At 53.3% G+C, this 15,880-nt stretch overlaps 6 protein-coding genes across 6 annotated transcripts; 2 read left to right on the top strand and 4 right to left on the bottom strand.

The window, feature by feature from the left end:
* Window positions 1-67: 67 nt before the first annotated feature.
* Window positions 68-2,098, top strand: BZA70DRAFT_312267 (uncharacterized protein; the record flags this gene model as incomplete). The annotated part of the gene is made up of 1 exon (XM_064914980.1): window positions 68-2,098. One exon carries the CDS (start codon window positions 68-70, stop codon window positions 2,096-2,098), a length of 2,031 nt encoding a protein of 676 aa, XP_064766646.1.
* A 354-nt stretch (window positions 2,099-2,452) lies between these two features.
* On the bottom strand, window positions 2,453-6,188 carry BZA70DRAFT_70556 (uncharacterized protein). Its single transcript, XM_064915335.1, has 2 exons — window positions 6,137-6,188; window positions 2,453-6,068 (listed from the first exon to the last, which is right to left on the bottom strand). The coding sequence occupies exon 2, from the start codon at window positions 6,009-6,011 to the stop codon at window positions 2,808-2,810; it is 3,204 nt and encodes a 1,067-aa protein (XP_064766645.1). The 5' UTR covers window positions 6,012-6,068; window positions 6,137-6,188; the 3' UTR covers window positions 2,453-2,807.
* Window positions 6,189-6,614: 426 nt separating this feature from the next.
* On the top strand, window positions 6,615-8,861 carry BZA70DRAFT_282906 (Scd6-like Sm domain-containing protein). The gene is made up of 4 exons (XM_064913359.1): window positions 6,615-6,758; window positions 6,930-7,048; window positions 7,165-7,310; window positions 7,533-8,861. Exons 1-4 carry the CDS (start codon window positions 6,706-6,708, stop codon window positions 8,514-8,516), a joined length of 1,302 nt encoding a protein of 433 aa, XP_064766644.1. The 5' UTR covers window positions 6,615-6,705; the 3' UTR covers window positions 8,517-8,861.
* A 1,382-nt stretch (window positions 8,862-10,243) lies between these two features.
* On the bottom strand, window positions 10,244-11,014 carry BZA70DRAFT_250578 (uncharacterized protein; the record flags this gene model as incomplete). The annotated part of the gene is made up of 3 exons (XM_064910699.1): window positions 10,590-11,014; window positions 10,502-10,521; window positions 10,244-10,440 (listed from the first exon to the last, which is right to left on the bottom strand). Coding segments are annotated over exons 1-3 (507 nt in total), but the record flags the coding sequence as incomplete, so codon positions are not given.
* A 43-nt stretch (window positions 11,015-11,057) lies between these two features.
* Window positions 11,058-13,402, bottom strand: BZA70DRAFT_282900 (uncharacterized protein). The gene is made up of 2 exons (XM_064913358.1): window positions 12,513-13,402; window positions 11,058-12,452 (listed from the first exon to the last, which is right to left on the bottom strand). Exons 1-2 carry the CDS (start codon window positions 13,195-13,197, stop codon window positions 11,095-11,097), a joined length of 2,043 nt encoding a protein of 680 aa, XP_064766642.1. The 5' UTR covers window positions 13,198-13,402; the 3' UTR covers window positions 11,058-11,094.
* Window positions 13,403-14,711, bottom strand: BZA70DRAFT_282899 (uncharacterized protein). Its single transcript, XM_064913357.1, has 3 exons — window positions 14,589-14,711; window positions 14,304-14,416; window positions 13,403-14,232 (listed from the first exon to the last, which is right to left on the bottom strand). Exons 1-3 carry the CDS (start codon window positions 14,655-14,657, stop codon window positions 13,701-13,703), a joined length of 714 nt encoding a protein of 237 aa, XP_064766641.1. The 5' UTR covers window positions 14,658-14,711; the 3' UTR covers window positions 13,403-13,700.
* Between the last annotated feature and the right edge of the window lie 1,169 nt (window positions 14,712-15,880).

Here is a 15,880-nt window from a genome sequence, read left to right as displayed (position 1 = left end):
CCTTCTTCCCTTCCTTTCCTTTCCCTCCTCCCCATCCCTCAGCTCCGCCATGCGTGTCTCAGCAGCCATGCGCCGCGGCCTGCTGATGGTCATGGTTCTGCTGATAACAGTCTCTCTACTGTTCAGCAGACGCGTGAGTTCTCCTTCTGCTCCCCAATCTTCCCTGCCGCGCCGCCCCTCGAAACTCAGAGACAAAGTCCAAGTCGAAGTCAAGCCAAACGAACCCGACAAGCCGATCGCAAACAGGTTCAGATTCTGGACCCATTCCTCCTCCCCATCTTCTGATCGGTCTGCGCTCGAGCAGCTCCCACGGCGGCGACACCGGCAGCTGCAGGAGCAGCTGCAGCACCAACCACCTCCACCACCACAACAACGACAAGACACCCACCCCGACGATGGCTCGCTGCAACAGCCCTCCTCCAACGACTATCCCTCCTACGACTACGACAATGACGACGAGGACGCTGGCGATTGGCTCCGTCAAAGAAAAGCAGAACTAACTCGCTCTCAGCCCGCAAAGATTGCCGCTGTCGTCATCGACACGCCGCCAGCTGCCGCCGCCGTCGCCCTCGCCATGGCCGTCGACCAAGACCCGTCGCTCGCCCAATCCACCGACCTCAGCCAGACAAAGACCCGCAAGCGCTCTCTCCACTTCCTCCTTCCCGCCACCCAACTCAACAAACTCGTCTGCAAAACACTCTTCTCCGCTGCCCTCAACGACTACCCTTCCCCCGTCCTCCTCAACTTCAACTCCGTCTTCCGCGACGCAGAGGAGGCCCGCTTCATGAAAATCGCCGCAATTCACAGATATCTACAGCTCAAGGTCGACGACGACGACCTAGTCCTCATCATGGACTCCTACGACACCTGGTTCCAGCTCTCGTTCGATACCCTCCTAAAGCGCTACTACCAGATCCAGGAAGCCGATCGCAAGGCTCATTACGCAAAGTACGCCAGCGTTGTCGCGGCCGCTGATGCCCAGTCAAAGGGTATCTCCGTCTCCTCATCATCCGCCCCCGGTGGCGCGGCCATGGAGAAGCGCGACGCCGATCCTTTTGCCCAGGATCAACCACAGTCAGAACAACAGCAGCAACTCGTGCCGCCATACCAGGAGCAAGTCATTTTTGGCGCCGACAAAGTCTGCTGGCCCAACGCGCGCAACTCTCCCGCGTGCAAAAATGTGCCAAAGTCGACTCTTGAAGATGACATCTTTGGCGCGGACACTGACACCGATCCGTACGAGTTCAAAGTCCGTCCTCGGTGGCTCAACTCTGGAAACATCATCGGTCCGGCTAAAGTTCTCCGAGAGATCTACCAGCGGGCTTTTGACGTCCAGCAGCGGGCGAAAGTGCATTTCTCTGATCAGCTCATTCTTGCCGATATCTACGGTAAAGGCGATCTCCCGATCCGCATCGACTTTGAGTCGTTCCTTTTCCAGACCATGACGCACTCCCACGTCGACGTCGTCTATCTGTACGATGACGAAATCGACCGCGACGACGAGACGTTCTCGAGCGTTCGCGATCCCGCGACGGGGCCCGCGACCGAGGAGTCTGAGATTCCGGCCGAGTACCGCGACGAGTCGCTCATCTCGGCCGCGTTCATGCGCAACGCATCCCGTCGTGCGTCCGATAAGTACCTCGCCTGGAACCGCGTCAGCGGCCATTGTCCTGTCGTCTTGCATTTCAACGGCCCCAAGATTGCGCTCGAGACATGGTGGAACAAGATGTGGTGGGTGAACGACCAGTCCCCCGTGCACCGCCTGCAGCGACTCAAGTACGCGCGCAAGACCGGCGGCGCTTTTGTCGACGACGACGGCACAAAGTTCACCACGTTCAAAGACATGTGCGGCAAATTCGACATGTTTGAATATACCCCTTCGCGCTTCGACCAGGCGAAAGTGTTTCCGGGCCAAGCGCCCTCGCTTGATCCCGAGCCGTTCAGGCTGGGCATGAACCCGCGCAAGTCCCCGTCGGACGTGCTGGATGAGCTCGCGGAGATGAAGGAGCGCGAGAAAGCTAAGCTCGAGAAGCTCAAGTCGGACTTGTCGAAATTGAAGGCAGACAAGGAGCGAGAAGAGGCGGCGAAAATAGCATAAACGCCTTGTCTGTCCCTCAGTTTCTTGATATTTGCACTTGCTTCACAAAGAGATATATTCTCTCTATCGCATACGTCGCTATTATAGCTATTTCTTTTGTCACATATCTCCTTTGCTTTTTCTCTTCATCCTCCCTTCATGTTTTTCAATCATCGGCGCCACTTTTTTCTTTGCTTTTGTATTTATCTATTTCAATTCTCCTTCCTTATATCCCTCTCCTCCTTCTCTTTTCTTATCCTTTTCTTTTCTTCTCATTCTCGCTGGTCACGTCTTTCCAGCTCCTCTTTCTTTCTTCATCTGACTACATTTTATAAATTCGTCCTGGGAGTTTGCTTTTTATTTCTTATATAGTTATCATTTTCCATCATATAAAGAGATCCGTGTCCTATGTACTTCTCTCTTTCTTTTCTTACTTCTTTCATTTCAATGTGTATTCGGCATAGAGGGATACAGCCACGCTATCTATACTGATTATCTTTTTCCACTCTGCTCAGTGATGAATGAGCTGTAGCTACCTACATAATGTATGTAAAATCAATGATAGTCCACAGTCCATAGACTTTTTTCAAACCATCTAAGCTCAAAAATACATGTCTCCAGCTATCTATACAGAAAAACAGATCTCCAAAGCGACTCAGAGCTGAAATAAAAGAAAAAACGCAAATTACTCAAAATAAAAATCAAAATCAATCAAATTACATCATAAATCTCACATAAGCTGTTTCAGCGCAGCCTGCAACTTCTCATTCTTCTTATCCTTCTCCGCCAACTGCGCAAGCACAACATCAAGCTTATCCTCGATCCCCTTCACGATCTTGGCCTGCTCCTCCGCCATCTTGCGCATCTCGGACTTGATCGTCGTTTCGACCGTCTTCTTCAGCGTCTGCGCTAGCGCCGCGGCGGTGGATCCGTTCGTGGCTGCTGCATCGTTGGACGACGCTGGGGCCGCTCGAGGCTGCGAAGCAAGTGCCTTCTCGACCGCGGCCGCGGTAGTGATCGATAGGTATTCAGTGAAAAGCTTAACGTCGGCTCCGCTGAATAGACCAGCCGCTGCACCATCCGCCGATTCAGAAGCAGCAGGAGTAGGTGCGGCAGGAGTAGGCGAGCGAACCTTGCTGGGCGTCTCGCGCTGCAAGATCGTGATCTTCTCCTTGGCCGCTGGCTTCTCCTTCTTTTCAGCCTTCTTCGCCGTCTCGACCGGAGCAGCCACACTCGCTTCCTCGGGAGCAACGCTAGGCGCCGGAAGGCCGAGCGCATTCGCGCTCTCACGGGTCAGGATCTCTTTCTTCTTTCTGTTTGAAGCAGTCGTGGGGCGGAAGTTAAAACCCGGAGAAGTAGGCACGGTGATATCAGAGCCCGGCTTTGAAGGTGACGAAGTCGCGGCTTCGCTAACTGCAGGCGCAGATGCAGGCGCTTGAGGAGCCGCCTTTGCGGGTACAGCAGGAGCAGCAGGAGTGACCTCATCATCCGATGCTGAATCCTCTGGGCTCTCCTTCTTGGCTGACACCTCCGGTTTCTCAACAGTCTCCTGCTCGACGCGTTTCTCGGCCGGTTCGGGCGACGGCTCAGATGCGCTTAACTTGGGCGTGCTCGAAATCTCTGCGACGCTGCGCTTGCGGTCGTTCACAATAGAGGGCTCCTCGACAGCGAGTGTCGCGGCAGGCGCAGGTGCAGGTGTAGGCGACGGAGATGATGATTCGGCTTTAGCGGTAGCAGGGACAGCTGGCGTCGGCTTGGCGGTGCTTTTCTGTCTCGCCTTCATGGCGCCAAAGGGTACGATACCCTGCTTCTTCACAGGAGTAGGCGTGCTCGATCTCGTGGAGGTCTCGGACAGACCCTTCGCGGCCGGCAGCGACGAGCCCGGGGAATCACCGGACACGGTAGCAGGCGCCGGCTGGCGAAGAGCCGATACATGCGCGTTCGTCGCCAGAGGAGCGGATTTCCATTCGTTGTGGGCGATGTACTTTGGCAGCACTGGGAAGATTGTGGCACCTTCAGTGTGAAGAACGTAGAGGTCAAACAGCGCATCAGGCTCGTCCTCGCTGATCGATTCGAGAAGCGACAGGCTGATAATCCGGTGATCCTTGATAAAGCCGTAGGAAGTGATGTAATCACATCCGGTAGACGCAGGATTGGGACCCACGGTTGCTATACTGCCTTTGAGCAGTTCGGCCTCGGAGGCTATGGAGCTTGACGCAGCCGCATCGCTACCAGCATAAGCAAAATGCAAAAACAACATAGCGTTGCGCTCGGTATCAGAGATAACGACGACTCCAGAGCTGGGTGCGATGGAAACCAGATTTAGCGCAGACGGATCGGCTACGCATTGCGGGAGATGAAGCTCCTCGACGATGCTGCCCGTTGTCAGATCATAAACATGGAAGGAGTGATTCTGATTAAATCCCAAAAGAAGGAAGCGTAGCGGCTTCTGGGCTTTGACGACCTCGGGCGCATCCAAAAAGTTGATGCTGCAGTACCGCATTCCTTCTCGGGGAATAAAGGTCTTGAGCGGCGATCGAATCGTCGCCTTCTCAGCTCCCTGGCCCAACGGAGGGAGCGTAGACAGATCGTACAATGCGATCGTGCCAAGTTTGTTTAGAGCCGCAATAGCTGTTCCATCGGGAGAGTACACAAACTCCGTCGTGCCATTTTCAGTGTCAATAGCTACCGCAGATTGCCCGACGCGATCAATGAGCGAGCTGCGTCGGATGTCGAGAAACGTGTCAGAGTTGAGAGGAAACACGTAGATCTTCTTCGACATCGACACCGCGACACATTCCGTGACAGGCGGCCAATGGACGCGGGCGCGCGGAACGTGATCGGAGTTTGGAGGCAGCTTCTCGATGCGCAGAAGCTTGCGGTAATGGCTATCCCGGCGAGTATCTTTGAAGCTGCTGGTAAGAAGCTCCCAGACAATCACCTCGTTGTTGGCAGTAGTTGACACAAGAAGCGAGGATCCGGACTCGGTGCGGAAAGTGCTGAAAAGAAGATCGACAATTCTGTTTTCCTCATGACCGGTCAGGATCGAGAAAGAGCCATCGGTTTGGCTGAGCACGCGGATCGCGTTCTGGATGGGGTAGGCGATGAAGTCATCGTTGACCGCAAGTAGGTGACGGTCGCTAGCACTGATGTCGCGAGTAAAGTTTGCAATGCCATCGCATAGCTCCTCTGTTATATGGCTAAAGTTTTTTACCGTGTCGATGCTCACAGACTTTGCATATTCCAGAGGAAGGCGGAACCCAGGCAAGTCCTTGGGGCTTTTTCGTGTAGTTTGAGGACGCTGCTGAACCGCAGGCTGAGAAGGCGGGATTGCTGGCGTCGATGAGGCTGCGGAGGGGACGGTGGGTGGCTGCGAAGGTTTGATGGCACTGCTCAAGATTGCGGGATCCAACGGAGCAGGCTCTTTCGGTTTCGAGACCACACTGTTTAGGATGGCGGGATCGACAATCTGAGGGGCTGGGGGAGTCGGCGACTTTTTGGGGGTTGGCGTGCTAGCTCGGGGCGAGGGCGAGGACTGCGCTTCGAGCTCGTGAAACGGGTTGACGTAGGTGAATCGCGGTTTCGGCGCCGAGGAAGTGCTCGACGTGCGCGATACGGGCGCGGCCGTAGCGGTAGACGAAGGCTCGCTGGCGGCGATTGTGGACTTGCTTCCGCCAGCCGCAAGCAAGTTCTTCAAGCCATCGGCTTGTGATGCCAGGCTAACGTCGGGCGAGGAAGAAGCAGGCGACGACTTGGATGATCCGGCCTTTCTGATTGAGTGCTCGACATTGACAGATGCAGCACTTGGTGCGGGCACCGAAGCCGAGGAAAAGAAAGAAATGGCAGGATCAGCAGGCGGTGGAGGTGCTTGCGCCGTGGTGGCCGAGTTTCCACCTTGCAGCATGCTGAGAAGATTTTTCGATGCGCTCGCCATTGTGTTGCAGGTGAAGAAGCTTCTAATATAAAAGAAGAGAAGAAAAAATCAAAGTAGCTGTGAGAGTATTAGCGATTTGTTCAATGAGCAGATCAAAAAGATCGAATCAAACAAGACTTGAATACATTTTGTAGAGCTCTGCGCTTGGTTGTTCTTACAAGAGCAGGCGAACCAAAACACAAACGAATGCCAAAGATAAGACGGCAATTAGGTTCCAAGAAGCCAACGGCCTGATTTAGAAGGAATTAAAGAGAAGAAAGAGATGGAGAAGAGGAAGGATGGTGAATCATGGGCAAGGTGAAGAAGGCAGGTGAAGTGAGAACGAGAGAATGAGCAGAGGCGGCCGGGTAAATTTCATCGAGGTTCTACGAGCCACGCGCAGAGTGATCGGAGCAGTTTTGTCTGGCAGTTGTCTATTCTTCTGTGTTTGACTCAATGTTTCTGTGCTTTTGTTGTTTAATTCATAATTGTCTCATTAATAGTATTTTGTACATACTTGCTATCTGTTGAATCGCAATTCGCAGGATCTAGGGTGTTGTGTTAAGTGCATAGCTGTTTGTGCATTTACACCACAACTGCACTTTGTCTTTACACAAAACCCGGCCCGACACAAACATTTCTCTCAGGCTCTCCGGTCTGCGCTCTTCTCCTTCACCCCAACCGCCTGCTGCTCAGTCGTCTTTGGATCCGAATAATGTCACAATACATCGGGAGTAGCATCTCCCTGTTTTCAAACAGCGATATCCGGTACGTGTCTTGTCGCAAACCTCAATTTCATCTCGGGTTTGGTCTGGGGCTCATTCGAGCTGGCCCTGGTCTCGCGGGCCAGAAGCTGGATCATTCTCCTTCAGAGCAATCATCCTGCGCGGCTATTTGATCTTGATTGATCTCATTACTGACAGATAACTGTTGCTCTAGCTACGTCGGTATCCTGCACGAAATCAACTCTGATGAATCGACTCTCACTCTGAAAAATGTCAGATCGAAGGGAACCGAAGGACGACGGGGCAACCCTGCCGAAGAGATCCCTCCGTCGGGTAAGATTCTGGAATTCTTTGTCTGCTGCACTTTGTTCGACACCAAGAAACAATTGCATTGTTTCTGCTGTTGTCGTCGAGCAGTTTGTAAAACCCAGAGCTAACATCGCCGATAGATCATCTTTACGAATTCATCTGCTTCCGCGGATCAGAGGTCAAAGATCTCGTGATTGAGGACGAGGAGACTCCTGCTCCTGCTCCTGCTGCTCCTGCTGCTGCTCCTCAGACCACCGCATCCATTCCGGATCCGACAATGTTGCCTGTATGTGACTGCTTTTCCCCAATATATAGAGAGTACAAAAGACAGACTGCGAGGGACTAAATGATGATAACCACGGATGTTTTACTGTCCGAGAGTGCATAAAAACCATGTGGAAATACCCGTTGCCTTCCTTCTGATTCAATTCTCGTTGCCTGTCTGGCAGTACTCTATCAATTCTCATTGACTGCTAGTGTAGCTAACGAACTTTTTGATTTCATACAGAACATCCCACCAGGATTCCAGCCTCCTCCAGGATACCAGCAATTTATGCCTCCGTACGGCTACCCCCAGCAGCCGTACATGCCGTACCCCCCACAATTTAACCCCGCGATGGGTATGCCTCCACTTGATATGAGCCAGCCGCCGATGCCAATGGGAGGTCCCTTCCAGCCCGCGAGACAGCCGGTTGGTCCGCCAGCCACGCAATCGCAGCAACCTCCTGCTCAATCTCCTGCTGCCGCCCCCGCTGCTGCTGCCGCGCCTGGGTCGGCCGCCCCTGGTGGCAAGGTTCAGGTTGTGCCAGCAGTTCCAGTGCCGAAGGCGCCCAAGAAACCCGCTGCGCCCGCTAATGCGGCCGAGGGACTTGCGCAGCAGCTTTCGCAGACTGCATTAGACGATCGTGCTCCTGCCGAGACCGCAAAGGAGACGGTCGAGAGCACTGCTGCACCCGCGGCCTCGCAGCCGCCCCGACCGGCGCCGTCAGGATACGCTGCTGCGGTGGCGCAGAACATTCCTACCGGGCCGCGAGCGGCAGTGAACAAGCCTGGTCCTAGATACCCGCGCGCGAACGGTTCGGTGGTTGCCCCGCGCGGCCCCGAGGTTCCTGCGTCGGACTTTGATTTCCAGGAGAACAACGCGAAGTTTCAAAAGGAGGCGATTGCGAAGGAAGTTTCGGTTGAGGACGAAGCCGAGGAGACCGCTGGCGGATCAGAGAACGGCGCGCCAGAGCAGTTTTACAACAAGGCCAGCTCGTTCTTTGATAACATCTCGAGCGCGACGAAGGCGACTGATTCAGTTGATGGCCGGATGGTCAGGCAAGAGGAGCGGAAGCTGAATCTCGAGACGTTCGGACAGGCTAGTATCGACAACGGACGATTCCGCGGGCGCGGAAGAGGACGGGGTAGAGGATTCGGGTATGGTCGTGGACGCGGCGGATACGGCCGTGGAGGGTACAACCGACAGCCTCAGCAGCAGCAGCAGGCGTAGGTTGCGAATGAAGCTGTTGAAGAAGAAGAAGAAGAAAGAGATGTGTATTTTGGAAATCACCAGTTCGTTTCCAAAAAAAATAGTTACTTCTATGCTCTCAACTTTTTCAAAAAAAATGCACACGTCCAAATGAACCTGCTACTCTCTACTTTTATCGCTGTCCGTTTTCACGACTTTATTCTCTTTTTTCTTGTTTGATTATGCCCCTCTCCCTCTTCCCCGTCGCTTTTTTACCTTTTGTATTATTTAGAACTTTTGCTTTTTTGTGTGTGTGTGTGTGTGTGTGTGTTTGTGTTTCTTTACTTCCCAGTTTTCAAATTTTGTAATTATAACGGTATAAGAATGAACTCTTCTTTTTCTCAAAATCATCATCTTTCATTCAGAATAAGCATACTGAGGTTTAAGTTACGACTGGTTTGGGATGGCACATGACGATCGTAGATCTTTTGAACATAAGAGGTGGGAAAATTTGTAGCTATTTACATAGTCGACTCGACACCATCGCAGTGGAACGAACAAGACACAAAGAAAGAACCAAAAACACATATATATAAACGTAAAAAGGAAAAAGAGAAAAGATCCATGAAATGTAAAGAGGTAAAGAGGTAAAGAGCTTATTTATCATACACAACGACAGGGATATATAGCCAACATTTTAAAGACTGAATCAAACCACGAGACAGAGGAGAGTTTACTTGCGCACTTCTTCGTCCTGGGCGGGCGTGTTCTTTGCCTCGGGCTCAGCAGTCTCAGACTCGGCAGTCTCAGTCTCGACGGCCTCAGACTCAGCAGCCTCAGTCTCAACAAGCTCAGACTCAGCAGCCTCAGTCTCGACAACCTCAGACTCGGCGGCCTCGGACTCAACAGCTTCGGACTCAACAGCCTCGGTCTCGACAGCCTCAGCCTCGACAACTTCAGACTCAGCAGCCTCAGACTCAAGAGCCTCAGACTCGGCAGCCTCGAACTCAGCAGCCTCGGTCTCAACAACCTCAGTCTCAGAAATCTCGAACTCAACAACCTCAGACTCAGCAGCCCTCGACTCAGCAGAAGCAAACCCAGAAGAGGACCCGCTTGGGAAAGAGGAAATGAGCTCGTCCTCCTCAAGATAAAGACTGGTCTCGGCGTTCTTCGTGGCCTGACGCGAGCTGTAGCTATCATCTCTGCGCGAGTCAGGCCTGTAGCTATCACCTCTGCGCGCGTCAGGCCTGTAGCTATCATCTCTGTCCCGACGCGATCTCTGCGGTCTCCGCTGGAAATTGTATTCAGAATCGGTATTAAGCCCGCCTGTGTCCTTGGACTCGTTCACTCTCCTGTTCGGGCACCGGTTTGAGAAATGGCCTTCCTCGCCACAGGCGTAGCAGACGTTGCCGCGGGCAAAGGCCTCCGGGCAGTCGCGCGCGATATGGCCGACGGTCTGGCAGATGTTGCACCGCTTTGCGATCGTGCATTCTCTCGCCGCGTGGCCATCTTCGCCGCAGTTGAAGCATTTGATACTACGATGCCTAGGCTCTCTCGCGATCGGTGCCTCCGTCCGAGGGTTCTGGCAGTCAGCCGACAAATGGCCCTTTAGGCCGCAGTTGTAGCAAATTCGGTCCTCAATGCTAACGAATTCAGTGCGTCCCTCGGGGCACTCGGGCGCGATATGGCCCTTCTTGCCACAGATGTGGCAGAGTTTGTACGGGTTAAAGCTTTCCCGGCGCTCGCCCCTTGCAAACTGTCGGCGCGACCGCGGGTGCGGGCACGCGGACGAAGTGTGGCCGTCCTCGCCGCAGTTGTAGCAGATCAGGAGCGTTCGGTCGCGGCGCGGTTTATCGCATTCCGGCGAAATATGGCCAATCTCGCCGCAGTTGTAGCAGCGCGGCTCGCGGCCGCCGGGAAGACGGCTGTTGTCGCCGTTCACGGGGTTGGTCGGGCATGCACGGGCCTGGGAGGTGTCAGCGAAGTGCAGACAGCGAGTACTGATAGAAGAGAATGGGGATACATACAATATGACCGTATTCATTGCCTGGTTTACACGAAAAAAATTAGCACTTCTCCTCCTCGACAACTACTAAAACCACATGGAATACGAACAAAGAAAACAGCGAGAATTCTTAAGCCGTTCGGCATACTGATCATTCGACTCCTTCTGCCAAGGCTCCGGTGCATCCTCCTGAATCTCTTCAAACTCAGTCTCGTAGCCGTCGATGCTAGAGAGACCGGGATTGTTGCGACCGAAGCTGTAGTCGCGAACACTGCTCAACACCGAGCGCAGCACCACAGCCGCGGGGACGCCTGCGTGCGGAACGGCCGGGCAGGCGCCGGCGCGACGGAGGGCGGTCGCGCGGAGGGAAGAGAGGACGGAGGCGCTGAGGATGCGCTGCATTGAGGAGATGGTGGAGTTGGGGGTGAGGTGAGGAGGGGAGGCGGTGGAGATAAAAGAGCAGAGCTCAGAAGCCGGGAAACGAAGATTTTTTCTTTTGAGCCGTGAATCTAGGTTTTAGAACTCCCAATTATTATCTCATCAATAGCTAATTATTAGTAATACAAGTATCTCGATATGTTAACAGGTTCTACTTTTATTATTCTTCTTCTAATTCTACAGTTTCCGCCCATTCATCTTCGTATGCATCTTCAGCTTCGCAACCGTAGGCGACCCCCCGCCACCATTACTCTTCCCTCCCGCGTCCTCAAACGTCTTTGGCTGGAACGGCGACGACAGCCCCTGCCTCCTCTTCTTCTTCTTTTTATTCTTGCTCCGGTTTCCGGCCGCCGCGATCTTGGCCTCAAACAACCGCTTCGCTTCGAGCTGCTGTATCGCCGCCCGCTGTTTTTGCAGTTTCTTGGCGGGCGAGGAGGGTGGTAGCGCGCGGTGCGGTTGTCGTGCTCGGTGTTTTGCTTGCGAGTCGCTTTCGTCGCTGCTCTCGCCCGCGTCTTCCTCCTCCTCTTCGGCTTCGTCGCCGGACGGCGTATGGAAATCTGAATCATCCTCATCATCATCCTCATCATCGACGCCGTTTTCGTCATCACCCGTCGTCTTTGCCGGGACATCGCCCCGCTCGTACGCGTCTCGCGAGATCACCTCGCCGATGAAATCGTCCTCGAACGGTCTCGTTATCGGCGTTCGACTGGAGCGCACAGAGTTGTCTGGCATTATTCTCGTCTGCGCGATCGGCGAGGAATCCTCCTGCTTCTTTGCCTTCTTCTTTGGCGTGGCTGCTGCTGAGACAGATGGAGAAGCGGGAGAAGGCTTGGGGAGTTTGTTGGGCGAGCGCGCGTAGATGAGGATATAAGCCTCCTGTCTAAGAGCAGTCTTCTCAGACACCTTATCAACAATCTCGTCGTTAAAGCTCGCCCACGACCCATCCGAGAGCTTGCAGAAGGAGTAGTAATGCCCGCTAGACGTGCGTCTGCCCTGATGGACAATCACGCTCATGAGCTCGTACACCAGACTCTCGCGCCGCGTCGAGTACGCAGACATATCGAGCTCGCGCGGGTACTTTATAAAATCCGTAATCTTCGACGTGCCCCGCATCGTGAAATCGAACCGCTTGAGGTGCAAAGTAAAGTACTCTGGCGCGTCGTAGATCAGCGTGCGCTTCGACGCGTCCGCGAGCGTCTTGCACCGATCACATTTATACGCGTTCCCTTTTGCGCGCGAAAGCTGCTCGCCCGCGAAAAACCGCCGGATCGCGTCCTCGATCGAGGAGCCGGAGCCGCGCTTGATGTCGAGCTGCATGTCGAGCGTGGGCTGGTAGGTGTTTGACGGGTGGTTGCATTTCTTGCAGCGGATCTGCTGGCGGAAGCGGCCGCCAAAGATGCGGTGCACGACAGATGTCTCTTTCACGGATTCCTTGAGCGTTTTGGGCGCGACTGAGAGTTGCAGGGCGTCGATGAAGCAGCGCAGGAATTCGTGGGCGTCTTCTTGTCTGTGGTCGCTGAATTTCGCGCCGGTTGCTGCAGTCACTCATTAGCATCAGCAACTATTAAAAGTAAAGAAGAAGAAAGAAATAGTACCTCTCAATTTCTTCAAGATAAAGCGCGGATAGATTGGTTTCCGCTTCTTTGATCCACTATAACACTCCTCCGCCAACTTTCGAAACGTGCACATCATACAACCCTCGTTCTCGACCGGATGCTCCTTCTTGTGCACGTTGAGCAGGTACTCGACCAGCGCGGGAATATGCAGCAGCACCTGCAGCGTCGAGTTCATGTAGCACGTCACCCCGTTGTTGATGAACCCCGGCGTGCTCGCGTACCGCTGCGTCCAGGTCACGGGGAGCTTGTGGCGCGGGAACAGTTGCTCTTCGGGCTCGGTGAAGGATTCGCCAGAGTCGGTGTCTTCGTCGTCGTCGTGCGGTCGTTTCGCGGTAGGAGTGGTGGTTCCGTTTGCGTGCGCGTCGCCATTGGTCTGCACTGCTCCCGCAGTTTTTTGCACAGCAAGTTTTTTCTTCATCGGCAAGTTCTTATTCAACACCAACGTCTCCTCCTCCGTCTCCTCCCCCGACTCCTCCCCTTTCTTGCTCTTCTCGCTCGCCTGATCCTCCCCGGCGGCCAGCACGACGAAATTCCGCGGCGGCACAGTCATGAGCGCGTCTTCGGCCTCGCGCGCAATGCGAAAGGTCAGCGGCTGCGCTAGACAGTCTTGGACTGTGGTCGAGGATACTTTGTTTGTGATGGCGGTGATTGTGACGGGGCCCATGGGTTGTCGTTTTCTCAATCAGATTTTGGTGCGGGTGCTGGTTCTGGATCGATGCTGGGCTGCTCTATAGCGTGTACTTCAAACAAGGAAAGAAATACAAGAACCCAGGATACACCACAAACAAAAGAATATAACAACAAATCAAAAAGAAAAAAGAAGAACGCGTCCAAGTATAAAAGAATAAAAGAGCGGACAGAACAGAAGAAGGAGCAAAGTAAATAAAAAAAAAAGTTCGTTGGGAGAAGAGATTTTGGACGCAGGGCTGAGTTTGGTGAGTGTAGAGAGCAGAGTATTAGAAGAGAGTAGAGAATAATGAGAAGAGAATAGAGAATAGATGATAGATAATAGAGAAAAGAGAATAGAGATTAAAAGAGAACTAGAAAGGAATAAGATAATGAATTACGTTCTCTATTGCTTTTACATAGTCTCAAACCATACCCAAACACCACACCACATCCACCACATCCACCCCGTCCACTCATCATCTCCCCTCCCCTCCTCCACTACTTCTCCCACGGCTTCCTCCTCGCCGCCTTCTCACTAACTGACGCCGCCGTCTCGCCGAGCGCGATATTCGGAATCTGCCGGATCCCCGGGATCTCCCTACCAGACGTAATCAGCTCGACGATGTGCGCGAACGAGCTCGGGTACTGCGGTTCGTTGGTTGTGGGGGGTTCTGTTGAGGATGTGGTGGGAGGTGGGGGGGAGGAGGTGGTGCTGGTGGTGAGGAGGGGGGGAGGGGTGCTGAGGGGTGGTGATGGTGCGCGAGATGTCGAATGTGGGGAACCACCCTCACTCCGTCTCCCGGAGGAAGATGCTGATGAAGAGGAAGAGGAAGACGTAGATGTAGACGGAGACTGGCCTAAACCAGAATACACCACCGGCGCCAACCTCGTCCCGTTCACAGTACCTTCACTCGTCCTCCTCGTCGTCGTCGGATCAATCCTCTCCTCCTCCTCCTCCTCCTCATCCAGACTACTCCGCCTCTGCTTCCACGCCAGATAATCCTCATACGCAACCTGCTTCAACAACTTCCTAAACCACAGACCATCAGCCCTCCCCTCTCCTCTCCTCTCCTCTTCACAGTAAAAGAAGTACTGACTCACCGAGAATAGAAAAACAACCGCGCTTTACACTCCACCGCCCGCTTCTCTTCCTCGCCAAGCGTGGTGCCTCCCGAACTTGCCCTTCGCGCTGCTAATACTGAGGCTAAACCGTCCTGTATCATACTCAATTAGTCTTAGTCCTAGCCAGACAGCAGTAGTTATACTCATGATCTGTCTGAAAAGAGTGTGTTCTCGTCGGATCAGGATCAAGCATGACACGAGCAGATCAGGCAGATCAGGCAGATCAGATCAGATCAGCTCAAGAGAGACAGAAGACACACGTACTGTAAACTGCTTATCCGAAGCCCAGTCATAGCTCTCAAACCCACGCCATTCTTCGTCTGTTAATGGCATCCTTATATTCTTGCTGTTTCTATTTCAACTATTATTACAGAACTGGCTATGTTTCTAACTCAGCGAGACATCAGAAGACAACCCTCACCCGCTTGTCGCTGTTCCAGACGCTTTCCTCCCAATCTAGATCCCGGTCTCTTCCCCTTCTCTCCTACTCTACTCTACTCTCTCTACTCTCTCTTCTTCTTAAAACATAATCAAACAATTCAATTTGGTAAACACGCGTCGAGAATATCGTACATACATTTAAACCACAGAAAAAAAACGCAAAAGAGATAACTAGAATAAACTATAAAGGTACCTTGCAACAAAACGATAGATCAACATATTTCGTAATATCCATCTTCTCAAGAAGCGGAACTACTAACATACTCTCAACGCGCGATCATCATTATTATAATAAAATGTCAAAAACAAGTAAACATCCATCAAGTCCGTTTTAAAAGATATATCAAGGCAGAAAAAACAATAACAGTCGCGGGTCCAAATCATCAAATCTTCTTCACCACCAGCACTCATCATCTCTCCTCCTCAACACATCAACCAACTCGATCAAAAGAGTCGCTTACTCCTCAACAGCGACCTCGTTAGGGCACTGCGCCATGATATGGCCGGGCTGCTTGCACTTGTAGCACACGCGGTCCTGGGCCTCAGGGCAGTCGCGGCTCAAATGGCCGATGTTGCCGCAGTTGTAGCACTTCTGACCCTGGGTGCAGTCACGGCTCAAGTGGCCGAACCCACCGCACGAGTAGCAGGTCTGGTTCGAGTTGCCGCCGAACGAGGGGCCGCCGGACGAGTAGCCGCCGCCCTGGGTGCAGTTGCGGGCAATGTGGCCGACCTTGCCGCACTTGTAGCACTCGGCTCCGGACGAGACACCGCCCTGGAAACGGTCACCGCCAGCGGGGGCGCTGTTGGGGCAGTCACGCGAGATGTGGCCGGTCTCGTTGCATCGGTAGCAGGTCTTCTCCTTGGGGGGAGCAGAGCAGTCACGGCCTACATGACGTTAACATCCTCTTTCTTTTTTGTCACAAACACAGGCTTACATACTCAAATGACCCTCCTGGCCGCAGTTGTAGCAGACGGGGCTTCCACGCTTGGGGCAGTCACGGGCCTTTATGTTGTCTGTTAGCATTACAAACTTCAACTCACTCACACTCTATCCGTTCGCCTCTCGTCCCCATGTTTAGGTAGACTATTGATTATGGCGACGTCCCGACACCAAC

Source organism: Myxozyma melibiosi (assembly GCF_037950935.1).
Source record: "Myxozyma melibiosi strain Phaff 52-87 chromosome Unknown BZA70scaffold_11, whole genome shotgun sequence".
Classification (NCBI taxonomy): domain Eukaryota; kingdom Fungi; phylum Ascomycota; class Lipomycetes; order Lipomycetales; family Lipomycetaceae; genus Myxozyma; species Myxozyma melibiosi.
The sequence above is the reverse complement of the archived record's forward strand: the minus strand, read 5'-3'. Positions and strand labels throughout refer to the sequence as shown.

What these genes read in the sequence shown, in the direction of transcription:
- BZA70DRAFT_70556 (XM_064915335.1), bottom strand. Translation starts at nt 6,011, where the DNA reads ATGGCGAGCGCATCGAAAAATCTTCTCAGCATGCTGCAAGGTGGAAAC.
- BZA70DRAFT_282906 (XM_064913359.1), top strand. Translation starts at nt 6,706, where the DNA reads ATGTCACAATACATCGGGAGTAGCATCTCCCTGTTTTCAAACAGCGAT. An exon ending in CGAAGAGATCCCTCCGTCGG is followed by an intron (nt 7,049 to 7,164) that starts GTAAGATTCTGG and finishes CATCGCCGATAG; the next exon opens with ATCATCTTTACGAATTCATC. An exon ending in CGGATCCGACAATGTTGCCT is followed by an intron (nt 7,311 to 7,532) that starts GTATGTGACTGC and finishes GATTTCATACAG; the next exon opens with AACATCCCACCAGGATTCCA.
- BZA70DRAFT_282900 (XM_064913358.1), bottom strand. Translation starts at nt 13,197, where the DNA reads ATGGGCCCCGTCACAATCACCGCCATCACAAACAAAGTATCCTCGACC. An exon ending in TATCTTGAAGAAATTGAGAG is followed by an intron (nt 12,453 to 12,512) that starts GTACTATTTCTT and finishes GAGTGACTGCAG; the next exon opens with CAACCGGCGCGAAATTCAGC.
- BZA70DRAFT_282899 (XM_064913357.1), bottom strand. Translation starts at nt 14,657, where the DNA reads ATGCCATTAACAGACGAAGAATGGCGTGGGTTTGAGAGCTATGACTGG. An exon ending in CTTCGGATAAGCAGTTTACA is followed by an intron (nt 14,417 to 14,588) that starts GTACGTGTGTCT and finishes AGTATGATACAG; the next exon opens with GACGGTTTAGCCTCAGTATT. An exon ending in CGGTTGTTTTTCTATTCTCG is followed by an intron (nt 14,233 to 14,303) that starts GTGAGTCAGTAC and finishes TCTGTGGTTTAG; the next exon opens with GAAGTTGTTGAAGCAGGTTG.